The sequence below is a fragment of the Nuphar pumila genome, chromosome 13 (assembly GCF_984573655.1).
Source record: "Nuphar pumila chromosome 13, dmNupPumi1.hap1.1, whole genome shotgun sequence".
In the NCBI taxonomy this organism is placed as follows: Eukaryota; Viridiplantae; Streptophyta; class Magnoliopsida; order Nymphaeales; family Nymphaeaceae; genus Nuphar; species Nuphar pumila.
The window spans coordinates 6,573,863-6,596,525 of record NC_143261.1 but is presented as its reverse complement, the minus strand read 5'-3'; the positions used below and the strand labels follow the sequence as shown (position 1 = coordinate 6,596,525).

General features: G+C 35.7%; 1 protein-coding gene across 1 annotated transcript in view; it reads right to left on the bottom strand.

Annotated features, from left to right (window-relative positions):
- LOC149817632 (protein SWEETIE-like) overlaps positions 1-22,663 on the bottom strand; it is a 180,327-nt gene that overhangs the window by 88,118 nt on the left and 69,546 nt on the right. The window contains exons 14-29 of the mRNA XM_089985742.1: positions 19,841-19,973; positions 19,646-19,752; positions 19,000-19,116; positions 18,731-18,898; positions 18,475-18,561; positions 18,222-18,315; positions 17,755-17,823; positions 17,538-17,660; positions 16,032-16,100; positions 15,806-15,910; positions 15,394-15,488; positions 12,723-12,879; positions 11,358-11,507; positions 11,152-11,201; positions 10,971-11,070; positions 10,829-10,885 (exon numbers count right to left, since the gene is read on the bottom strand). Coding sequence (XP_089841868.1) covers positions 10,829-10,885; positions 10,971-11,070; positions 11,152-11,201; positions 11,358-11,507; positions 12,723-12,879; positions 15,394-15,488; positions 15,806-15,910; positions 16,032-16,100; positions 17,538-17,660; positions 17,755-17,823; positions 18,222-18,315; positions 18,475-18,561; positions 18,731-18,898; positions 19,000-19,116; positions 19,646-19,752; positions 19,841-19,973 — 1,681 coding nt within the window. The remainder of the gene's footprint in view (positions 1-10,828; positions 10,886-10,970; positions 11,071-11,151; positions 11,202-11,357; positions 11,508-12,722; positions 12,880-15,393; positions 15,489-15,805; positions 15,911-16,031; positions 16,101-17,537; positions 17,661-17,754; positions 17,824-18,221; positions 18,316-18,474; positions 18,562-18,730; positions 18,899-18,999; positions 19,117-19,645; positions 19,753-19,840; positions 19,974-22,663) is intronic.

The window sequence follows — 22,663 nt, the reverse complement described above, 5'->3', positions numbered from 1 at the left end:
ATTGAAGACGCCCTTGCCGAAGTATGCCAAGAAGAAACTAGACTTGGCCTAAGTATCAAGAGTGATGAAGTTTTGGTTGTTTATAGGCCCGGATCAAATGTAAAAGCATATAGACCTCCCTACTTTAACAAAAATAATGGATATAGAAAGGGAGTGATTTGCCACTATTGCAATGAACTGGGTCACATTAAACCGGTTTGCCCAAAGCTTAAAGGAAAAGTGGCCACGGTTGGAGAAAATTCTCCAAAGAAGGAAGAAGAAAGTGTCAAAGAAGGAGATATTAAAGAAACTCCTAATCATATCTCTGAAGTTCTCCAACATCTTCTCAAGACTTCTTCATCTTCATCATCCGGAGCCGCCATCGCCTACTCTTCATCACCTCCAGGTACGTGGATACTAGAATTTGATGCTTCTTTTCACATGACATCTCATAAAAACTCGCTTTCTAATGTTTTTTCCGAACCCATATCTTCTTATGTTTCAACGGCCGATGGGACATCCTTAAAAATTGAAAGTATTGGAACACTTGATTTTAAAACTTCTCAAACATTCTTTGTTCCTAAAGTAAGAGTCATTCCAAAAATTAATCTAAATCTTTTTTTCGTTTCCCAAATCACCGATCATGGATGCCAAGTCTCTTTCTCACCTAAATATTGCATCGTGCAGGATCTCCAGTCAGGGAAGTTGATTGGGCAAGGCCATAGAAGGGGTGATCTCTATTTTATGAATTTTTTGACTCTTCCATCTAAGTCATCTTGCAATCTTGTAAAGGACAAAAGTATTGGAATTTGGCATGAGAGACTTGGTCATCCAAAATTTGTAAAAATGTCTCCTTTTTTGAACAATACTTGTGAAGACAATCACATGACTTGTAAAGATTGCATTTTTGGGAAATCTAAAGTTACTCCATTTCCTCAAAGAAATTATTTCACCACTCGGCCTCTTGAACTTGTTCATTCTGATGTATGGGGACCTTCCCCTATTTTGTCCAAAGGAGGTTTCTCGTACTATGTGGTCTTTATTGATGACTTTACTCGATTTACATGGATTTACTTCTTAAGTCGCAAATCTGAAGTTTTCTCCTTCTTTAAAGAATTCCATGCGATGGTTAAAAATCAATTTTTGGGAAACCTATCAATTCTTAGGTCCGACTCGGGAGGTGAATACATGTCCAATGAATTTCAAAACTATTTAAAAGAAAACGGAATTCGCCACCAACGTTCTTGTTCAAACACTCCGCAACAAAATGGTCTTGCGGAAAGAAAGCATAGACACATAATAGAAACCACAAGAACCTTATTAATCTCAAAAAATATTCCAAAAACTTTTTGGGCCGAAGCGGTTCTAACCTCAACGTATCTTATCAATAGAACTCCTTCATCTTCTTTAAAAAAATCTTTCTCCATTTGAGAAACTTTACAATATGTCTCCCGATTATAAAAGACTAAGAATTTTCGGATGTAAATGCTTTGTTTTAACTTACAAAAATGATAAACTTTCTTCTAGAGCTATTGAATGCATTTTCTTAGGATATTTAGAAAAACAAAAAGGTTATCGATACTTTGACATATCAAATAATAAACTTTATATCTCAAAAGATGTTATATTCTTAGAAGAAGAAAATGGTTTTTCGCATAAACCAAAAGATATAGATTATTCCTTTTTATTTGACTTATTGCCTCAAGAAAAGGTCATTGATTATAATGTTGAATCTAGTGAATCGCTCATAGACGACTTTTTTGAACCTCCAAATGATGACCAAAATTTACAAGAAAATGTACAAAGGCAAATACAAGTCTACTCTAGAAGAAATTAAAGTAATCCTCCCTGTGCCCTTGAAAAATTCTCTCAAAATGAGTTAACTGAAGAAACCTCTCAAAGAAGATCAAATCGTATTTCAAAAATACCAAATAGATTTGTATCTTATGACTCTTTTTCTCCAAATTTTCGGGCATGTCTGCTTGCTCTTCACTCAATTCATGAATCAACTCATTATAATGATGCTAGACAATATGCCCATTGGAATGAAGCAATGGAACTGGAACTTAATGCACTTAAGAGGGCTCAAACTTAGGAAATTATTGATTCACCCAATGGCAAGAAACCCATTGGATGCCGATGAGTTTTTAAAGTTAAAACTAAGTGCGATGGATCTTTAGAAAGATATAAGGCCAGGTTAGTGGCCAAGGGATATGCCCAAGAGTATGAGATAGATTATGATGAAACCTTTGCCCCTATTGCTCGAATGACTAGTGTTCGAGCTCCTATTGCAATACCCTCTGCTAAAAAATGGTCAATTTTTCAACTAGATGTCAAAAATGCCTTTTTAAATGGAAATTTAAATGAAGAAGTTTACATGGAACCACCTTCGGGTATGAATTTAAATGGTAAAATTTTGAAATTAAAAAAGGCCTTATATAGACTTAAGCAAACTCCTAAAGCTTGGTATGATAAGTTTAGTAATGTATTAATCAATTTAGGATTTACTTCTTGCTATACTGACACTGCTCTTTTTGTTAGGAAAACAGGTAATTTCATTGTTATTCTTCTGTTATATGTTGATGATATGATCATCACTGGGGTTGACAAAAAGGGGGTAAATGATGTGAAGTCTATGTTAAAAGAAACCTTTGATATGTCTGACCTTAGATTCTTAGATATTTTTTAGGAATTAAAGTGGCTTACTCCCCGCGAGGATACATTTTATCTCAGATGAAATTGGCAGCAGACATTTGTACCAAATCTAGAATATCTGATGAAAAGAAAGTTGAGACTCTCGAAGTTATCAATACAAAACTGAGACTTGAGAATGGTGTTCTTCTTGAGGATCCAACTCCCTATCATCAATTAATTGGATCTCTCACCTACTTATCCATCACCCGTCCAGACATAGCTCATGCGATTCATGCTGCAAGCCAGTTTCAGCATGCACCTACTACAGTTCATATGGCGGTTGTAATGAGAATTGTGCGATACAGTAAAAATATCATCTCCAAGGGACTCTTCTTATCATCTTCCTCGTCTCTTGAATTAATTGCTTTTACTGATGCTGACTAGGGAGGAAATCCCAATGATCGTATCTCAACTACTGGTCTTTGCATTTTTTTAGGTGAATCTCTCATCTCGTGGAGATGCAAGAAGCAGCAAAAGGTCTCACTATCATCCACTGAAGCTGAATATCAGGCTATGGCAATGACAACAATGGAAATCGTGTGGCTCAGAGGGCTCCTTGGTGACATGGGTGTCCTCATTTCCTCACCCATCAAGCTCTGCTGTGATAACAAAAGTGCAATCTACATTGCAAGCAACCATACGTTTCACGAACGGACCAAGCATATCGAGATGGACTGTCACTACGTTCGAGATGAATACCTCTGAGGAACTATCACCTTACCATACGTCACTTCAGAATATCAACTGGTTGACTTCTTCACCAAAGCGCTCCCAACTCCGCGATTTATGTTTCTTCTTGGCAAACTTTCGGTCTTCTCCCCGTAAAGTTTGAGGGGGCGTGTTAAATTATGTATATATATATATATATATATATATATATATATATATATATATATATATATATATATATATATATACATATACTTATATATATACATACGTGTATATATATAAGTATATATATACATATATGTATATATATACACTTTTTAACTTTTTTGATTCTCAAAATACCCGATAGGGGTATTTTGGTATTTTGGCAAATCCCCCATGTAACCCCTTTTCCCTTTTTCTATTTTTCTTTTCTTCCTTTTTTCTTTTTTCTTTTTTCTTTTCCTTTTTTTCTTTTTTATTTTCACCTTTTTGTAAGACCACAAGGGCCCCACACATGTAGTCGTTGGGAGCCCCAACGGTCATTGACCGTTGGGGCTCCCAACGACTACATGGGAGCCCCTTGTGGTCCCTTCTTCATTGCTCCCTCCTCTATAAATAGAGGAGGTTTTCCTCTTGTATTGCTAGGGTTGTTCACTTCACCCTCTTTTTCCTTCTTCAATAATATCCAACTTATGACTTGTTGGTCATATTTCCCTTTTGTGGGTTTTTGCATACACTTTTAGTGTTTGTGTTCTTGGCTCTTGGAATCACTTTTAAAGAGTGATTTGCTTTATTAGTGCTTCCGCCGCTCCACCTTTTTCATTACAATTATCCTTCTTGTTTGTAATACCTTTTTATATTAATGAGGGACATCTTTGTCATGTAAAATGTCTATTGATTTAAAGTAACCCACAACCCTAATGATGGGTGCGGAGAAATATTTTGCTGCAGCCCTTTCCTTCTTCCTCTCTTCTTCTCTACACAATGATTTTTGGTGCAGATCTTATATGGTATCAGAGCAGGGTGTTGACTCCTCCATCCAGGTGAGTTAAGAAAGCAATGGCTCCTCCACCTATCTTTGTTCTCCCTCCTTTTCTTTCTACTTTCTCTAGTTCTTGTCGCTTCTTCTATTCTCCAAACATTTTCTCAAAAAAAGAAAAAGGGAAAACATATGGATTGAGTATAACAATCTAAGTTTATTTCCTCATTCTCCTCTTGTTTGCTAATTGATTGGTTTATCTGAAACTGATCTGAAAATTTTGTCCCTTTCAATCGAAAACCCTAGATTGAGTTTGGGTTTCTTTTCTTGAATGGGTTTCTTTTCTTGATAGTGGTATCGAAAACCCTAGATAAGATTTTGGGTTTCTTTTCTTGGTCGATCTCTTCAAATCTAATTTTATATGACTGTTTTTTAAATCAGATCTGTATTGGATCTGATATCTTCTGAAACATCAATATATTTATTGTGATATTTAATTTCTTAATATCACATACCTTCAAATAATCATTTATTTATGATTATTAATCATTCTTATCTTATTGCTGCGTGTACCTGATACTTTTGTGAGTTGTCGCTGATCTGCAAAAAAAAAAATAGACAGATTTTGTTATTGCAGCGTTCTTTTGCTGATACTTTTCATCCTCCTCCTTATGGATTTTTCTTCTTCAGTTCTTTAAGCAAGCTTTCTCAATCAATTAGTTTCCGAAAAATTAAATACCTCAAATTTTCTTACTTAGAAAAGACAAATTAATACCTTTATTTGGAGCCAAGACCTTTCTGGTCATTTGGATAGATCGACTCGGACCCCACCAGAATTTATATTAAGAGAAGAAAATGATGAAAAAGGGGTTGCTATCAAATCTTTATAGGTTCAGAATCCAGATTTCATTTCTTAGATGAAACACGATCAGAAGTTGGTGGCATATATCATGTCTACATTGTCACAGGAGGTTTTGGTAAACATTCCAGATGATTGCACAGCTATGGAGTTGTGGACCCAGCTTGTGCAAACGTTCTCACAGGTTTCTAAGGCCAAAGTTATGTTTTTAAAAAGGGAGATCCACAATCTTAAAAATGGTTTTATGTCTTATCATGGAGTACCTTAAAAAGATAAGGAAACTACAGATCAGCTTGTGATTGACTACATAATTTCATATAAAGATAAGGTACAACATGTTCTTAATGGATTATGACCCGACTACAATGTTTTTTATACTACCCTGTCTTGTTTTGATGAACTGCCTATATTCGAAGCTTTACGTCCTAAATTGCTGCAATTTGAGATGAATTTGAAAGGATATGTTGAAAATCCCACAGGAGCAACAGATGTACTTATTTCAAGTACACAGTTTGAGAAAGGAAGAGGCGGCATCAGAAGACGAGGCAGAGGGTGAAGAGGTAATCGTGGGGAAGGTGAGCTGCTCCCACTTCCTAATACATCTCTCATTTCTTATCAGGGCAAGAGAATACCCACATGCGATATTTGCTAGAAAACTGGACACGTTAAAGCAAATTGTTGGTATAAGGATGATCCCAGGTATGTTGTCAAGCAGAGTTTACAAAATAAAAGTATATCAAATAAGATGGGAGAATCAGGGACGAAACCAGTAGATAGACAACTTTTATTTGCCATTTTAGCAAGGCTGAATCTAAAGCAAAATGATCAAGGAGTTTGGTACATTGACTCAGAAAAAGCAAATCATATCACTGGAGGAGAAGGTAAACTTAAAAACTTGTCTCCTTATTTCAATAGAGATAGAATTATTACTGGAGATGACACTCATCACCCATCACACACAATGAAAATGTTTTTATTCTCATGTCCAATTCAAGACGGGAAATGCTTTCATTCTCATGTCCAATTCAAGTCTTTGTCTATCTAATATTTTTTTTATTCCCAATATCAAAAAGAACCTTGTTTCTGTTTCTAAACTTGTTGATAATACAAATTCTTGCATCGTTTTTATTCCTTCTGTTTATGTGAAGGATCTTCACATGAAGAGGACGTTCGCTAAAGGAGAAAGACGGTGGAATATGTATTTCTTCAAAAAAATTTGTTGGCTCGTATACCCGTCCAAGATGCTGAAAAGTCACGTTAGAGTCCAATAAGTCAAATGTCTGGCATAGTCGTTTAGCCTATTGTAATAAGGCCTTTATTGAGAGACTTATTTCTAATAATTTGATTTCAGCGTCCAGTTTGAGTCATGAGTTGAATAAAATTTGTCTTAGTTGTCAAATATTCAAGAGTCGTGTACTTCCATTTATTTCAAATAATGAAAGAGCCTCTAAACTTTTTGAAATCATACATTATGATGTATGGAGACCATCACCAACCCCAATTGCTTCTTCTTCCGGCAATCGATATATCACTTTCATTGATAATCATTCTCAATATACATGGATATTCTTCATAAAACATAAGCATGAAGTTTTTACAATTTTTAAGAATTTTCATGTTATGGTTCAAAATCAGTTTTCTTTACCCATTCTTAATTTCCAGTATAATGGTAGAGGTGAGTACTCTTTAAATGACTATTCAAAATCTTAAGGAGAATTGGAGTTAATAGAAAGGTGTCTTGTCCCCAAACACCACAGCAAAATGAATTTGATGAAAGAAAACACAGGCACATTGTTGAGAATGCACTAGCCATGATGAATGCAAGGATATGTTCCTTTATTTCTTTGAACAGAAGCCTTCCATACAGTACTACATACCATAAATATGATGACTATGAAATTATTGCAATATAAATCGCCACATCATGAATTGTTCGGTCATTATAATTATCTAAAGGCATATGGCTGCATATGTTATGTTCACATTGATGCCTATCTGCGAAACAAGTTTGATAAAAGATCCCATGTCTGCAAATTTGTTGGACATGCAGATGACTATAAAGGATGCAGGATGCAGATGCTATGACATTGAAAATAAATGCATTTGTATTTCTAGAAATGTTTTTGATGAATCTGATTTTGTTTTAAAAGGCAGTGATGTACAAACTACAAAGTGTTCAACTGCAGTCAAAATAGTTATATCAGCCTTGGTTAAATCGGATCAGCAAAATGTCAGGGGACAACAACTTGATCAATCTGATGGCTAAGAAAGAAGATTCAAAGGAATTACAAATAGCCACAGGATTCAAAATATTGAATCTGAAAATGTATCAGAGAGCAGCCTGGAACAAGTAAATGTTGAATCTGAAAATGATTTCATTAAACAAGAAGCAATAATCAGAAGATCTGGAAGAGTGTTGCACTTGCATCCCATTGATAGATGGGTAAGTTACGAAAATTTCAGCATGAATCATCGAATCTTTTTAACTGTTGTATCTCAACATGAAAAGCCTCGATCATACAATCAAGCCTCAAAATCCAACAAATGGATTGAGGCTATGAATGAAGACATGCAGGCTTTACATAAATGTAGAACATGGGATGTTGTAAAAAGGCCTGAAGGAAATAATGTAGTTGGATCAAAATGGATATTTAAAATAAAATATAAACCAGATAGCAGCAAAGAGAGATACAAGGCAAGGCTCGTTGCAAAGGGTTTTGCTTAGGAACATGGGTTGGGCTATAAAGAGACATTTAGTTCAATAGTGAAGATGGGATCAGAGTTGTTCTTTCTCTAGCAGTGGATCATGGTTGGCATTTAAGTCAACTGGACGTTAAAAATGTATTTTTGCATGGAGACCTCAAGGAGGGGTGTATATGGAGCAGTTGCAAGGGTATAATGAGAAAGATCCAGTCAACTATGTGTGTAGATTGAACAAAGCTATAGATGGGCTAAAACAGGCTTCTCGATCATGGCTTTAGGGCTTCTCTTGAAATTTGGCAGCATGGTTTTTGCCAGTCAGATTTGGATCATTCTTTATTTATCTATAAAGGTGATAAATGGATTTCAGTATTAATTGTCTATGTTGATGATATCGTAATTGCAAGAAATTCCAAAGAACATATTGATGTTGTCAAGAGTGTGCTAAATAGTAGATTCAAAATGAAAGACTTGGAGATCTCAAATATTTTTCGAGCATTGAAGTTGATCGAAGAAAAGACTCATTAGTGTTGATGCAGCAGTAAGTATACTAATGATTTACTTAACCACACTGTGATGAAAGATTGCAAACCGATATTTACTCTAAGTGTCTTGTAGCAAAAACTTGGACGTGATGAAGGGAACATTTTCGATGATCCCATAAGGTATAGGAGTATTCTGGGTATGCTCCAATATCTCACTTTAACTCATCCTGAAATTGTTTATGCAGTGAATCAAGATTCACAGTTTATGCATTGCCCTCGTGCGAATCATGTTGAGGATGTCAAAAGAATCCTTAGATATCTGAAAGGCACTCTTGGTGATGGGCTTCGTTATCGAAAAAATGATGGTGATGAAGATGTTTTAACTGTTACGGCCTTTTCAGTTGGGTAGTGGATCTGGATGAAAGAAGGTTTGTCTTCAGGTATTGTGTTTTTGTTGGGAAGAACTTTGTTTCATGAAGTAGTAAAAAACAAAAGGCAATGGCTCGGTCAAATACTGAAGCTGAATACAGGTCAATGGTGGCAACATCATCTGAAATCATTTGGATCGGATATCTATTATCTTATTTATATCAACAGATGTCAAGTTCTATCTTATTTTGTAATAATCAAAGTGCGATCAAGATATCTCTCAATCCCATTCAACATGGAGGAATGAAGCCTATAGAGATAGATCAACACTTTATGAGAAGCAAAATTGAAAGTGGAGAGATTTTCACTCAATTTGTTGGGACTCAGGATCAAGTTGCAGATGTTTACAAAAGGATTAACTAAGGACAGGTTCTGGTATTTGAAAAACAACTTGTTTATGGTTCTTACCATGCACAACTTGAGGAAGGGTATTGAGACGTGATCCCTATTGGTCAGGATCTGGATTTGGATCTAGATTTATAGACGTCCCAGCATGTATTAAGTTATATTGGACCATATTATCCCTCTTGTTTGTAATGCCTCTTGTATATTAATGAGGGGTATCTTTGTCATGTAAAATGTCTATTGATTTAAAGTAACCCACGACCCTAATGATGGGCGAGAAATATTTTGCTGCAGCCCTTTTCTTTTTCCTCTCTCTTATTTACACCCTGATTTTTGGTGTAGATCTTATAAGATTTCTTGCTTATGAATTTGAAAACAGAGTAATGCACATGTAAATCAGGATACATGATAAAAAGTTAATGTGATGAGATAGCACATAAATGGTTTTTAATATTGTGTTGTTCCATTTTATTTCATTTAAAGAGCTTTTCCATGGTTATCTAAACAAGTCTAATATGATTTCCCAATGGGAAACAAGGATGATATATGGAAGTTGTATCTGCTGGATTCCTCTGTACTAGGAGGAAGCAGCCACTAAGGAAGTTCAATTACAATAATAGAATATGGATTCACATTAGCCCACAAATATTTGACTTCAACATGAACAATGTCTTTTGATTCCATCAAAGATTCGGTAGTAGAAATTCATCTCTTGTCAAGTTTTAAATGTCCCAGGATTTGGCCTCATTTTCAAATAACCATATCACAATAATTCACTGCTATCACGAAAGCTCATCAAAGCAAAATAATGATCCTTTTCATGGATGCTCATTTATAGCTTCTACTGAGGTTGAGGATAGATTCCTTGATGTGTTAATGGCATTTGCTCTAAAGCATTAACGGTCTGGTGGTATGTTCGTTAAGAGCGAACATTTTACCTGAGAAGAAAAAGCAATTGAACCTGCCTGAGAACACTAATTTATTGAACTTCGGTTTATCATTAGAAACAGTATATAGGGCTGCTCATGAACACACAAATTACAAACATATTTAACCCAAACATGAAAAAAATGCATCCTAAAAAATTCCAAAAACCTGTTTGCTCATGAACCAACACTCAGTAAAATGGAAAAAACAAAAGTAGGACAATTGGAAGCAACAATGATCATAACGTAAACAGAAAGGTTAATTTGAAATCTTGGACAATAGAATTACGAGACACATAGAGATGAGAAATCCGAAGAACTTGCCAAGAGTAACGGGCTAGAAGACGAGATGAATTGCGAGACCCAAAAAAGAAGTAAATCATCCATTTATGCAAAATAACAGGAAAAAAATGATCTCGGGACTGATGAGGAAATCAGAAAGAAATGAAAAGGAAACAAAAGGAGATGGTAGGTACATTGCATTATAGCAGAAATAAAAAGAAAAACTGAAAGTATGTTCACTTTAGTATCATAACCACAGGGAATATGAGAAGAAAAGCTCATGCATGAGAGTAACTCTGCATCTTGAGAGTGCACAATGTTTCTTATGCTCAAAAGGACCTTCACAAATAGTTATCTTATGATTAAAGAAAACATGTACGAAGCAGGAAACTCATTATGCTAACAGGATAGCCTAAAATTAATCAGTGAAAGTACTAGCAATTAAACATCACTAGGCCAACATGACTAAAAAGAGGCAAAACAAGCATATTCTTACAGGATCTTTTTCTATTAGATGCCGCAGAGTGGATACAGCAAGATGCCGAAGGATAGGCTGTTAAAGAAAACAACAAAATTCGATGACATAAGTTTAAAGCCACATGACAGACATTAAACTTGTTACTATGATAGTTGGGTACCTGTCTTGAAGAAAGAGTAGGAAGAAGTGTCCGGATATGGGAATGGACCGATACTGCTTGAGGGGCAAAAAGGACAAGCTGTTGTGTGAACCTAACAGACCTGCAAAATTAGACATTTGTGTGACCATTTTCCCATACGGAGACAAGATCCAAACGGAAAAAGCAAAGAAAAGATCATTACTCAAGAAGAGTAGATGTCTCCTGTCCAGAGCTTGTCTCTAAAATGACAGACTGGAGAACATGCAATATTCTCATTAGTACATCATCCATCTAACGACATCTAAAGTTTTAAATTTACATCACTATTATGCTCTACAATCATGAAAAAAGACCAAACTCACAAAAAGTGAACATGACAGCAATAACCTAAAAGGGAACTCCACAAACCTTGCAACGAGAAAAAAATGTGCTCCCAGGGGATAGTTCAGGACCCAGCACTGCTACAATAGCATTTATTAGACGACCTATTCCTTGTCGAAGATCAACATGTCCATTCTCCTCCGATAACAAAACTTCCATTGCTAACATGAGTGTTCCCTATGTGACATCAATACAATAAATACAGTAAATAAGATGAATCACCCAAACAAAGATATGGCTGGAAGGTAGCATAGAAATATGACAAAACATATTTTTCCTTGACTAAAACCAATTTAGAAAACAAGGAGACTGCTGCCATTATCTTGTAACAAGCAAGCTAGCTAGAAAATAATGTGACTAGCAACTCCTGAAGGCCGGCAAGCAATATGGGATTTATTTTAATGACAGATTTACATCTTTGGTAGAATACAGTGATGATAGAAAAATATACCATTAATAAGATATGAATCATAAAAGACAAAGAGGAAGAAAATACGGCCTGATTAAAACCACTCACAAGAAATGTTGAAGCTGAAAAGAGAAATGAAGAGGGAAAAACCTGCTGGCATGTAATGAATGGTATAGCAAGATAACACTGTTTTACTGAAAAATTATTGTGAGAAAACAGGTAGTAACAACAAATAATTATAACATGTTTTACATGTCAGAAAGGAATGTCCAACAGTTTAATGGAAAACACATGTGCTTCTACATCCGTACATGTTCAATTCTTAAAGGCACCCTCCTGTCTGCACAGGAAGGAGATGTTGCAACCACACCTTTAAGACACCAAGCTTATCAGCGCAATAGAACAAATGTGAGTTTGAGTCGTGGAAACCAGAGTAACAAAATGGCATGCAACAGCAAAGACTACAGATTGCACTAAGTTACAGAAATCTTCTTCTGAATATGAATGGATATAGTGAGTGATAGTTAGAACAGAGGAGATCAGAATTGACAAGATTGGAAACAATCAATTTAGCAGCATTCAATAAATAAAAAATGAAATTAACTCTAACAATCACAGATATCTTAGAAAGTTGAGGCTTTACAAAGCTGAGAAATGCAAAGAGAAAGCATAACACAACACATTTGAGTGACTGTACGACAGCCAAAAAAACTATCGTCATCAGATCAGTTTTAATACAGCAAACACATTTCAACTAACATGACCGGCATTACAAACAACAATCTATGGACAGAGTAGTGTCTAAGAAAAGCATCCAGTGGCTACAGCTGAACATGACATCGCACATGCCAGAATAAACAACTATTTGCAAAGACCAGGAAGAAAACAACTACAACAGCCAGATTCCAAGCATATTAAAAATGCCAAGAGTAGTGACATCTGAAAGCACAATAAAGTGAAAAACAAGGCCTGAATCCAAATACCTGCACATGGGAGACAAAAGATAAACCAGCAGCTTCAATTGTAAGGAGGAGGCCGTGCAGAGACCAAGCCTGAAGGAAAGCATTTGAACTCTTAGCAAGTGAAGAGATTGAATTAACAGTTGCAGGAACCAAAGTAGATAAGGCCATTCCTCCAGCACTGCAAGTACATAGAACAAATAAAAGAATAACTATACATAAAAACACTGAACTCAATAGCACAAAGATCAAAACCCATGCAGAAAACAAGGAAAGGATTTTATCTCACATGGTGCTAATTATCAAATATGCTGGATCAGGACATACAAGTAATGAAAATCCAACTAGTCCAGTATGAGTTATAATGTGCCTCTAAATTTGATATTCTAATATGATGGTTGTGCAGTAGGACATCAACAACAACCTAGATAAAGAAAACTCATAACCATAAGCAAATTTACGGTGGTAACAAGCAAGAACATGAATTCAGCTTGACGAAGAGCTGTTAGTCAGTATATTCCAAACATGAATAAAAAACATAGTGATCTACAGGAGTTGAAATAAAGACAAAAGAAACTGGTGAAAAACACCCTCAGCAAAGAAAGAAAATCCAATGCTTCCCCCCCCCCCCCCAAGCACAATGCCTGCTTAGCAGTCCATGGTAATAAGGTCATCAAATCAAATAGAAAATAGCTGTTTGAAACCAAACTAATGAACTATGAAGAGCTGTTAGTCAGTCTATTCCAAACATGAATCAAAAACATAGTGATCTACAGGAGTTGAAATGAAGAGAACCCTGACAAAAGAGACAGGTGAAAAACACCCTCAGCAAAGAAAGAAAATCCAATGCTCTCCCCCCCAAGCACAATGCCTGCTTAGCAGTCCATGGTAATAAGGTCATCAAATCAAACAGAAAATAGCTGTTTGAAACCAAACTAATGAACTATGAAAAAAATAAAGTATGATGTGTATGTGTATGTGTATGTGCCATAGTTGGCAAACTCGTGACTCGGATTCGGATCGTCCAACCCTTGACTCACGAGTCATCGGGTCGACTCGGTAACTCGGATGAGTTAGGCCTATGCATTTTATAGTGTTAAGATATGAAAAGAATCAAAATCCATACTGTATAATCACTAAATTTAGCACATGACATCAATGACTAAGCTATATAAGCATTTAACTATACATAATTGTTAATATTTAAGATTTAAAAACATATGATTCTTTATAACAAGTATTCTTTTATGAACATTATCCATTAAAACCACAAAATGCATGACAAAAAACACATAAAAGGCATGTCAATCGGCGGTCCTGAATCGGTGACCCAGTTGGGGTCCGATCCGGGTCGACTTCGGCGATTCCCGAGTTGACTCGCCGGGTTTGCCAACTATGGTCTGTGCACATCAGCAAGCCTGGTGTGAAAGAGTGATCAATAATATATGATGCACATTGATGTGGCAACAAAAGAAAAGAATATTCAAGATCAAAGCTGCTGAAGTAACAAACAGAAGTGAAAAAATGGACAAGGGAATAGAAAAGGCCAAAAAGGCTGCTCTAAGTGCATGCATCGGTGCTCATGATGGAAAGTATAGATGAAACTAAAAGAAAAGGAAGAAAATTTACAGAACATCATCTGACAATAAGAGTCAGACATTTTACATGATTTTGTCACAGGTGGTAAGTGTGCTCTCAAGATGGAAGGGAGGATATCTTGTTTCACAGTAGAAAATACCAGTTGTTTATGTGAAATATCGTATATAAACAAATATGTAAATTAAATTTTCCCAGTTAACCAGTAAAAATGGACTTTTTTGTCCCTTCTGGTAAATGTAACTAATTCTCATAACTAGCACATAAGTGCAGCAGAGACACCTATAACAAACAGCCAATTAAAGAGATAGCATAGACAAAAAAAAATGTAAGCAAGCAACCACAAAAGATAATTTTGAATTTCTTCCAAGATGGCTGATGAACTTCTTCCAAATCAATACTTGCTACCGCAAATGTCTTTGCCATCCAAGGGAACCAGAGAGCCCAATCACAATGTAATGAATCAATGGTGAATGAATACAATGCCAACAAAAGGCTACACAAGTACACAACAAAACCGTGGTCTCTAATGGACCAAACACAATCTCATAAAAGAGATAAAGAATATGAACTTTCACATAACACAAAGGCACAAAAGCTTATATAAAAAAGAATTTCTATAAACCTTACACAATATGCTTCTAAGAGCATAGTGAGGCTTTATTTATAGAGCCTCACTTGAGGTGAGGGAGGCAGTCCAACGACTAGTTGGACTGCCTCCCAACAATCATATGGTGCATTAATTACAAAAAACAAAAAGAAAAGACAAAATTACATGTGAGTCCCTAATGGACTGTACTAAATGCAGATACTTAAAAAGACCAAAATACCCCTGACTGATATACGTATATCAGTCAGGTATATGTAAAGTATTTTAACACACAACTCCAAACCCAGCCGAAATCTATTAGGATCACAAGGTTGCTGATCCAGTTCTGACCCGATCCCTATATGGATCAGAACTTTTGCCATGTAGGGATGGAACCGGACCTTAAGCTGACTAATTGGCACTTCTAGTGAGAAGAGTCAGCATCATTTATGCAGCCCAATCATAAAATACATCAACTGAAACTGCATTAAGACAATAAAAGAAAAATACCTACGATGAATGCAACCTAGTGCAAGTGCAAGAGATCCAGCATAACTTGCATCGGACACGGACACCCCAGCAAGATCATTTAGAAGCGATCGTGTCTGCAAAACAGAAGAAACCTTTGTCAGACAAATAAGCAGAACCATGAATCCTAACCATCAACCAAGAAAAATTAAGATACAATACAACACTTCATAGCAGTGCATGATGTGACAGGAAACTCAGGCATAGTGGTAAAGGACACTTTAGAGAGATTTTACACCAAAATTTCAGAGAGCATAAATGCTATTAAACACTTCATCACACTACAGTTTCCTAAGCATTCTAAGCTTCTGGTTCTCAGAGAAATGAACAACAATTACTAGTCTGATGAAAACTATAATCTCAAGTGGGTATCATAATCTTATGAGAAACAGACCATCCTGGCTGTGAAAGTATCACTCCCCAAACGAGACAGCAGACCAAGCCCCTCACATGCAGCTCGCCGCTGTGCTGCACCAATATCTCCATCATTAAGGATGCCCTACAAAATAACGCAAAAAATGTCTTGAATGGAAGGAAGAATACATTAAAAGGCAGCTAAAGAATGAAAACACAACATAATATACTACAGAGAGTCAAAATGTGCTAAAGTCTACAATCACCTGAAATATAGAATGAGCAGAACTTAGTATCTCCATACCCAGTGATTGAGGACGCAGTGTAAGAGAAGCCTGAAATACAAGGGACAAAAAGATAATAGAACTTACTTAAAAATACATTTACAGGGATCTAGTACAAGCTTAGTTGTCAAAAACTGTGCCTAGGCGCAAGGCCATCGCCTAGGCTTATGGGTCTAGGTAATACAGCCCTGTTTTTCGACCTAGGCTGCCTAGGTTGTCCCGTGTAGGCCGCAAAGACATGGTTGTTAATGTTTTTTTTATTTTTCTTCTTCCTCCTGCCCCAAAAGCATTCTTTTTTTGTTCTCACCTTTTCTTCATCTTTTGTTTTTCTTTTCTTTTCTTTTCTTTTCTTTTCTTTTTCTCCCTTTTTATCTTTTTTCCTTCTTTTTAAATTTTTTTTTTGTTTACATTATCTATCTATATATAGGGTTAATCTAACATTAAACTACTTGTGATAAACATTAGATGAATTCAACCTTATTAAAATAATTAAAATACCCTTAAAAGAAGGCATTTTTAAAAATGCATTATTACTTTTTGAGATCAAAAGGGTAACTTTGATAGATTCATAAAGTTACTTTTTTGGAAAAGGTGTTTGACTTTTCAATTCTCTCCAAGTCCAAAAGACCTATAATGCCCATAAAAGCATGCATTTTCAAAATTACCATTCTTTTAATGGTTTTTAAATCATTTTAATAAGGTTGAATCCATCTAAGGTTAAACACAACCAGTTTAATGTTAGACTAACCCATATATATATATATATATGAGAACAAAGTTCATCTATCCTTTTTTTTACGCCACCGCTAAGCCCCTCCAAATATCAAAGTTTTAGATGTTTTATGCTCAATTTGAACCATTAGATGTGTTTATCAATACTTATTTTTTGAGAAACAAGCTTTGTTTCAAATTGGTTTGATGTAAAAAATATGAACATTTTATCATAAAATTTTAGTATGATATCAACCGAAGATTTTTTTACCTCTTTAAAATACACATCTAATCATAAAGATGCTTAATCAATTACATGTTCTTCATTCAGCAACAATCATAAATACATCTAATGGTTAAGATAGAGTATAAAAAATCTAAAAACTATGATTTTTGGAAGGTCCTAATCGTGACCTAATGAAACAGGGGCAGGATAATCCTTATTCTCTCTCTATATATTCATCTATCTATCTATATATGTATGTATATAGAGTAATTGAATGGTGTGCCCCAAGTTTTGGTGTATGTTCAATATTATGCAATTTCATGAATTTTGCAACATGTAACACTGAATTACATACTGCATCCATAGTTACAATCATATGTTTGTTACTAAATTTAATTATTTATTGCAAAAAAAAATCCGGGATGTATTATTTTTTATTTTTTTGTCCTGCCTAGGCCTCGACTAGTCCTTTTAAGGGTCTTCCGCCTAGGCTCCGACTAGCGCTTTTGACAACTAAGAGTACAAGCAATAGTTCAATGGCAATTTGGCACCTTCAAACCAGAAAGGAGGGCCACACAAGCATTTGTGGTACTAGCTATGTGCCATGACTGCTTTTTTCCAGATTTCAAGGATTGATCAATCAGGCTGAGAAGCCTGAGCTTTCCACTGGTTTCCTGTCATACATATAAGATTATCGAGATCATCCAAAATGTTCACACTTGTTAAAGGCCATATCCTGGGAATGGATAACAAATTACAGGCATATACCTGTGTTGCAAACATGATTCCAAAGCATGAAAGCATCTGGTTGACTAGCATTTTGCTTAATGTCTCCGGCTTCATTGTCATGACCAAAAATTAATAGCCACAACACAAGGAAAACATGTAGGCAGCATTCAAATTCAAAGTGACAAATAGCCAGCATCAGACAGAAAACACAAACACTGAAAAAATAGCTGCCTCCGTAGAACCCAAGAAACCAATAGCAACTAAAAAACCAAATATGAGCAAAATTTTGAATTTTATTTCTCAAGAATGAAATAATTTCATGTACTTGGCAATATCATGAATATCATCAAATTTATTTTGTTGAATCAGTGATTTTGAAAAGTTGCTTTTGATTCCGATCAAATATGAAGATCAAGCAATATCTCAAACAAGATAAGGCAAAATAGCAAGATAAGCAATCATGCTGACTAAGATGTATAAATCTCCCAGTTTAAAACAACTGTCACCTGGGGAAAGCTAGGGAGCTCATTTTCCCATAAGCAAGGCATCATCCCATCAGTGCCACCTTCAAATGCAAGTAGTTCATCCTCAAACCAATCCCTGCACGTACAGAATGAATTTAAAAAGAAAAAAGACTAAATTATACAGTTTAAAAATGACAGTAAATTTGCAAATTTATAAGGTGAAAGGTGGATGATATCAGTGAAAAGATAACAATAAAAAACATTGAAAGTGACATGGAAAATGAGACAGCATCACCTGCCAAGTACCCATGGACCCAAGCATGAATCTCTCTTGTCTAGCAATAGCCTCAAACTTGAACTTTCTTCACAACCAGAAGGTTCCCTTTTGATGCAAATGTTATAACGAAATACAGAAAACACGAAAACAAAATAAAAAACAAATGATCAATCATTAAAAGAAGACAATACATATTTAGCAAAGCAAAAAAATGACAGTATGATAGATAAGTTAGGATAACATTAAAGGTTGCAATAAGCGAGGAAACAATTACCTGAAGGGTGTGGTACAGATCTCAATTATCCGTGGATGATCACTTTTGTACAGCATTGGATCAGTGAGGGATTGGTACGCAATCAATGTTCTAATAATAAACAGATCCAATGTAGGCTTTATATTTTGGGACTGGTTAGCTCGTATGGAAGATATGCAGGATAAAGCCCTGCAGGCCATCACAGGTCATTGATTACTCAATAAGAAACTGAAAGAGGAACCAGAATGTATAAAATTTAAAAGCTATATTTCATTAGCCAAAAAACTTACCCACTGAGGTATACTAGAACTGGCTGAAGCAAGATTCCATTGTTGAGTGTTGTCATATTTGAAGAAATAAAAATTTTTGTAAATGCAGTTAGTGCCTCAACTGCAGCAGACCACACGCTACAAACAAAAGGGAACCAAAGTGAAAAAGGCATGCGGGGAAATTTTTAAGACATGGTAACATAAAAAACCTGTGATGAAGGAAGAGGAAAATGCATGACACCCAATCAATTCATAAGGGATGGGTAATATAAGGCACATAATCCTTCAGAAAAAATGCTTGCAAACAACAATTTGGATCGCATGATGAATTAAAGGCTAATACCAAAAACAATTAATTGTATTCATTTAAATGTAAATAAGAAAACTTAACATATTAAACAGTAGAAAGCATTCATCCAGCACAGACGTGCTTGCCATGCTAATATTGAAGTCACTGGACTCACACTCAATCTCCAAATAGAACCATCCGGCAGATGTATTATTCTACACCAAGTAGCAGAGAAGCAAGGAATGGAAAAAAACATAAGCTAGTAAATGCATAAACCAATAGCAATTGAAATATTTTGGAGATAGATAGTTATATTTGAATGCCTTATCAGTGCACCATAGAGCAATATGTAATTTGAACACAACAATTTCAGCTTACCAAACTTCAGATTTTAGGTCTTTCATTGGCTTGATTTGGGACTCCAGATTGCCCTGAAATGCCATAGCCCATAAAGCAAGTATATCGAACACCTGGTCATTAAGCTCCTATACACACAAACAAGGAAGTTTATTCTTACTCCGATGGTGCCCATAACATAGCAGCAGGATTTGATAATTTGAGAAATCTAAAAACCTCTTTTGGCATGGAGGCCACAGCTGACGCTAAAAGTAACCACCCAGCTTCTTTTTCCACAGCTGCAGTAACAGGGTTTCTACTGTACTCTGTTAGCATGTTCTTCGCAACTTCAAACACTGCTTTAGGCAACCTGCAGAAATATACAATAGCTGAACAGGCAGATTTCAGACTAATAAAAGAAGTAGAAAAGATAAAGAGGGAATTTACAAGTAGACTTGAAATCAAGTTACTTAAATTTCAGAAGATTAATTGTGGATATCGGACAGGACAGGTAATGTATGAACTGATCAGCTGATTCAGACAGATCATGACCACAAGTAAGTAAATTTAGTACAAAATGGAACAAGCAAAGTATGCTTTTAGTTTTTCATGCTCCCAAAAAAAGAACCAGAAGTCCTTATAGCATTTGCAAAGAACTGGATATCTATAAAACATAATGTAAGTAATAACTGTAATATAAATGACATGACTTGGACTTATAATGTGGAGTTTGTAAAAGAATAACAAACTTCATCCAGAAGAAACAGAAAAGAAAATGTACTAATAAATAAATTAGGACTAGACTAGTAAAAGGTTAAGGTGATGAAAGATAGAAACATATGCTTAGGTTAAAAAACTATGAAAAACTGTAAGTAGATCACTATACATCAAAATACAATATGGTAAGGTACAGTGGCAGCCAAGGGCCAACAAAAGCATGATAGCAAGTTCCTGTCCATAGATTCAGTATTGCTTTGAATCTATGTCACAGGGATTCGGCTAGGAGGGTGCCGCACCCGCGTCGACACGACTCGACGCGGGTGCGGGTGCGGGTGCGGCACCGGGTGCGGTCAACCCGATCCTGGGTGTGTTGACCGCACCCAGGATCATTAAGGTCCATTTTTTAAAAAAAAAAAATTGCCCAACTGGGCTTCGAATTTTTTTAAAAAAAAAATTATGCTGACAGCAGCTGTCTGTCAGCTGCTGACAGCTGCAGCAGCTGCCTGTCAGCTGCTGACAGCAGCTGACAAATGCAAAATTTAAAAAAAAAAAAACCGCCTATTCCCCCGACCCCATTTATATATATATATATATATATATATATATATATATATATATATATATATATATATATATATATATATTACATTTTTGCCCCTGCCGCACCCCCGCACCCGGGTTTTTTGGAAGTGCCGAATCCTCGCACCCGCACCCATGTGACATAGCTTTGAATGCTTTCAATTGACAAATTTTGCAAGAGATATACAATGACCCAGTTTTTGCTGAAAAGGCAAATATAGGTTAGATTCTGTAACTTTGGTTATTCATGTTTTTGATAAAGCTATCACATATTCCATTTCCTCCACTTAGAACTGCATGCACGGTCAATTGCATTTTTAGGCAGAATATTTTGCATGTTGAGTTACAGCTTGAGCTGATGTGGCAAACAGTGAACCATCAACGCTTCATGTCTATGAACCATGTCTTAGACATAGTCACAGATATAGGTGATATTTTGAAAATATAGCGATACTATCACTACAAATTCATAAAATGATATTAAAGGCAAAATATCACGATATTTTGAAAATATCAAAAATTTACATATATCATGATAACATCACATTATTATCACTTCTTATTTTTTACTTGTTTTTTATATCTTAACTACGTTTTTCTTCTGTCTTTTATATTTTTTACTTATTTATTTTATTATGTGTATTTTATTTTCTAAATATGTTAATTTCTTACTTATTTCTGCTATTTTTATATCTTTTAAACTTTTTAAGCCCCGAGTTTTTTCCAGGATTTATCAACTAAACCTATATTATCATGAGAAATAGCCCTGCTGAGATATAGTCGAGACTTATATTTTTTACTATGGCCTTGGATGCCTTCCCAGGTAGATTTCCAAAACTGAGACCTGGTATTTTCTGATGTCAAGTGAATTGTTGCACTCATTTGTTCGGATTATATTAAAAATGGTTAAGAATTCCTAACCATTCTTAGCATAGTCTAAGCAAATGAGTGCAACAATCCATGAGCACTGTTGAGAATAGGTGGTTTTTAGTTTAAGTCCTTTTATAATAGAGTTTTTTTTGAAATTTTGTTTTCATAAGGACTTAGTTGTAATTTTTCCTTTTAGCCTCTCTCTATTTAATATAGAGAAACCCTAATCTAAGTGTAACGAGAATAGTTTCTGTGCAGACGACTCTCTCTCTCTCTCTCTCTCTCTCTCTCTCTCTCTCTCTCTCTACACAGGTGGTTGCTTCCTTCTACATGGTATCAGAGCCCTCGATCTCGAGAGCGTGATCACGAGAGGACTGATCTTCACCAACGAAAAAGAACCCCGACTGCGTGAAATCAGGTTTATTGTTCAGCGATTGTGGAAGATCTGATAACAGATCTGGGATGTTACCCAAATCTGTCGTCAGATCTAAGGATGGAGCTCCCAGCGAGGATTTCCTGGAGCCGTAAACTTTTTTTATTTTGGAATCTGGAGTTTTTTTTGCTTCGTGATCTCCTGTCATGAATTCCTGGACATTGACGTGTTGGTTGTTCCTGCTGTTTGGGTCACGCAGCAAGTTTATGTGCAGCTGCGTACCAGCCGTGATTTTCATTTTTTCTGTGTTGATTGAGTGTCTGACGTGATTCCGTGATTGATGTGTTGTTGGTTGTTCCTGCTATGTGGATCACGCAGCAAGTTTATGTGCTGCTGCGTGCCAGCTGTGATTTTCAATTTTTCTGTGCAGATTGAGTGCTTGTCGTGATTCTGAAATTTATTTCTTGTGCTTGTTGCGTGTGATCGAGATATGATTGATCTATTTAATTGTCCTCTGA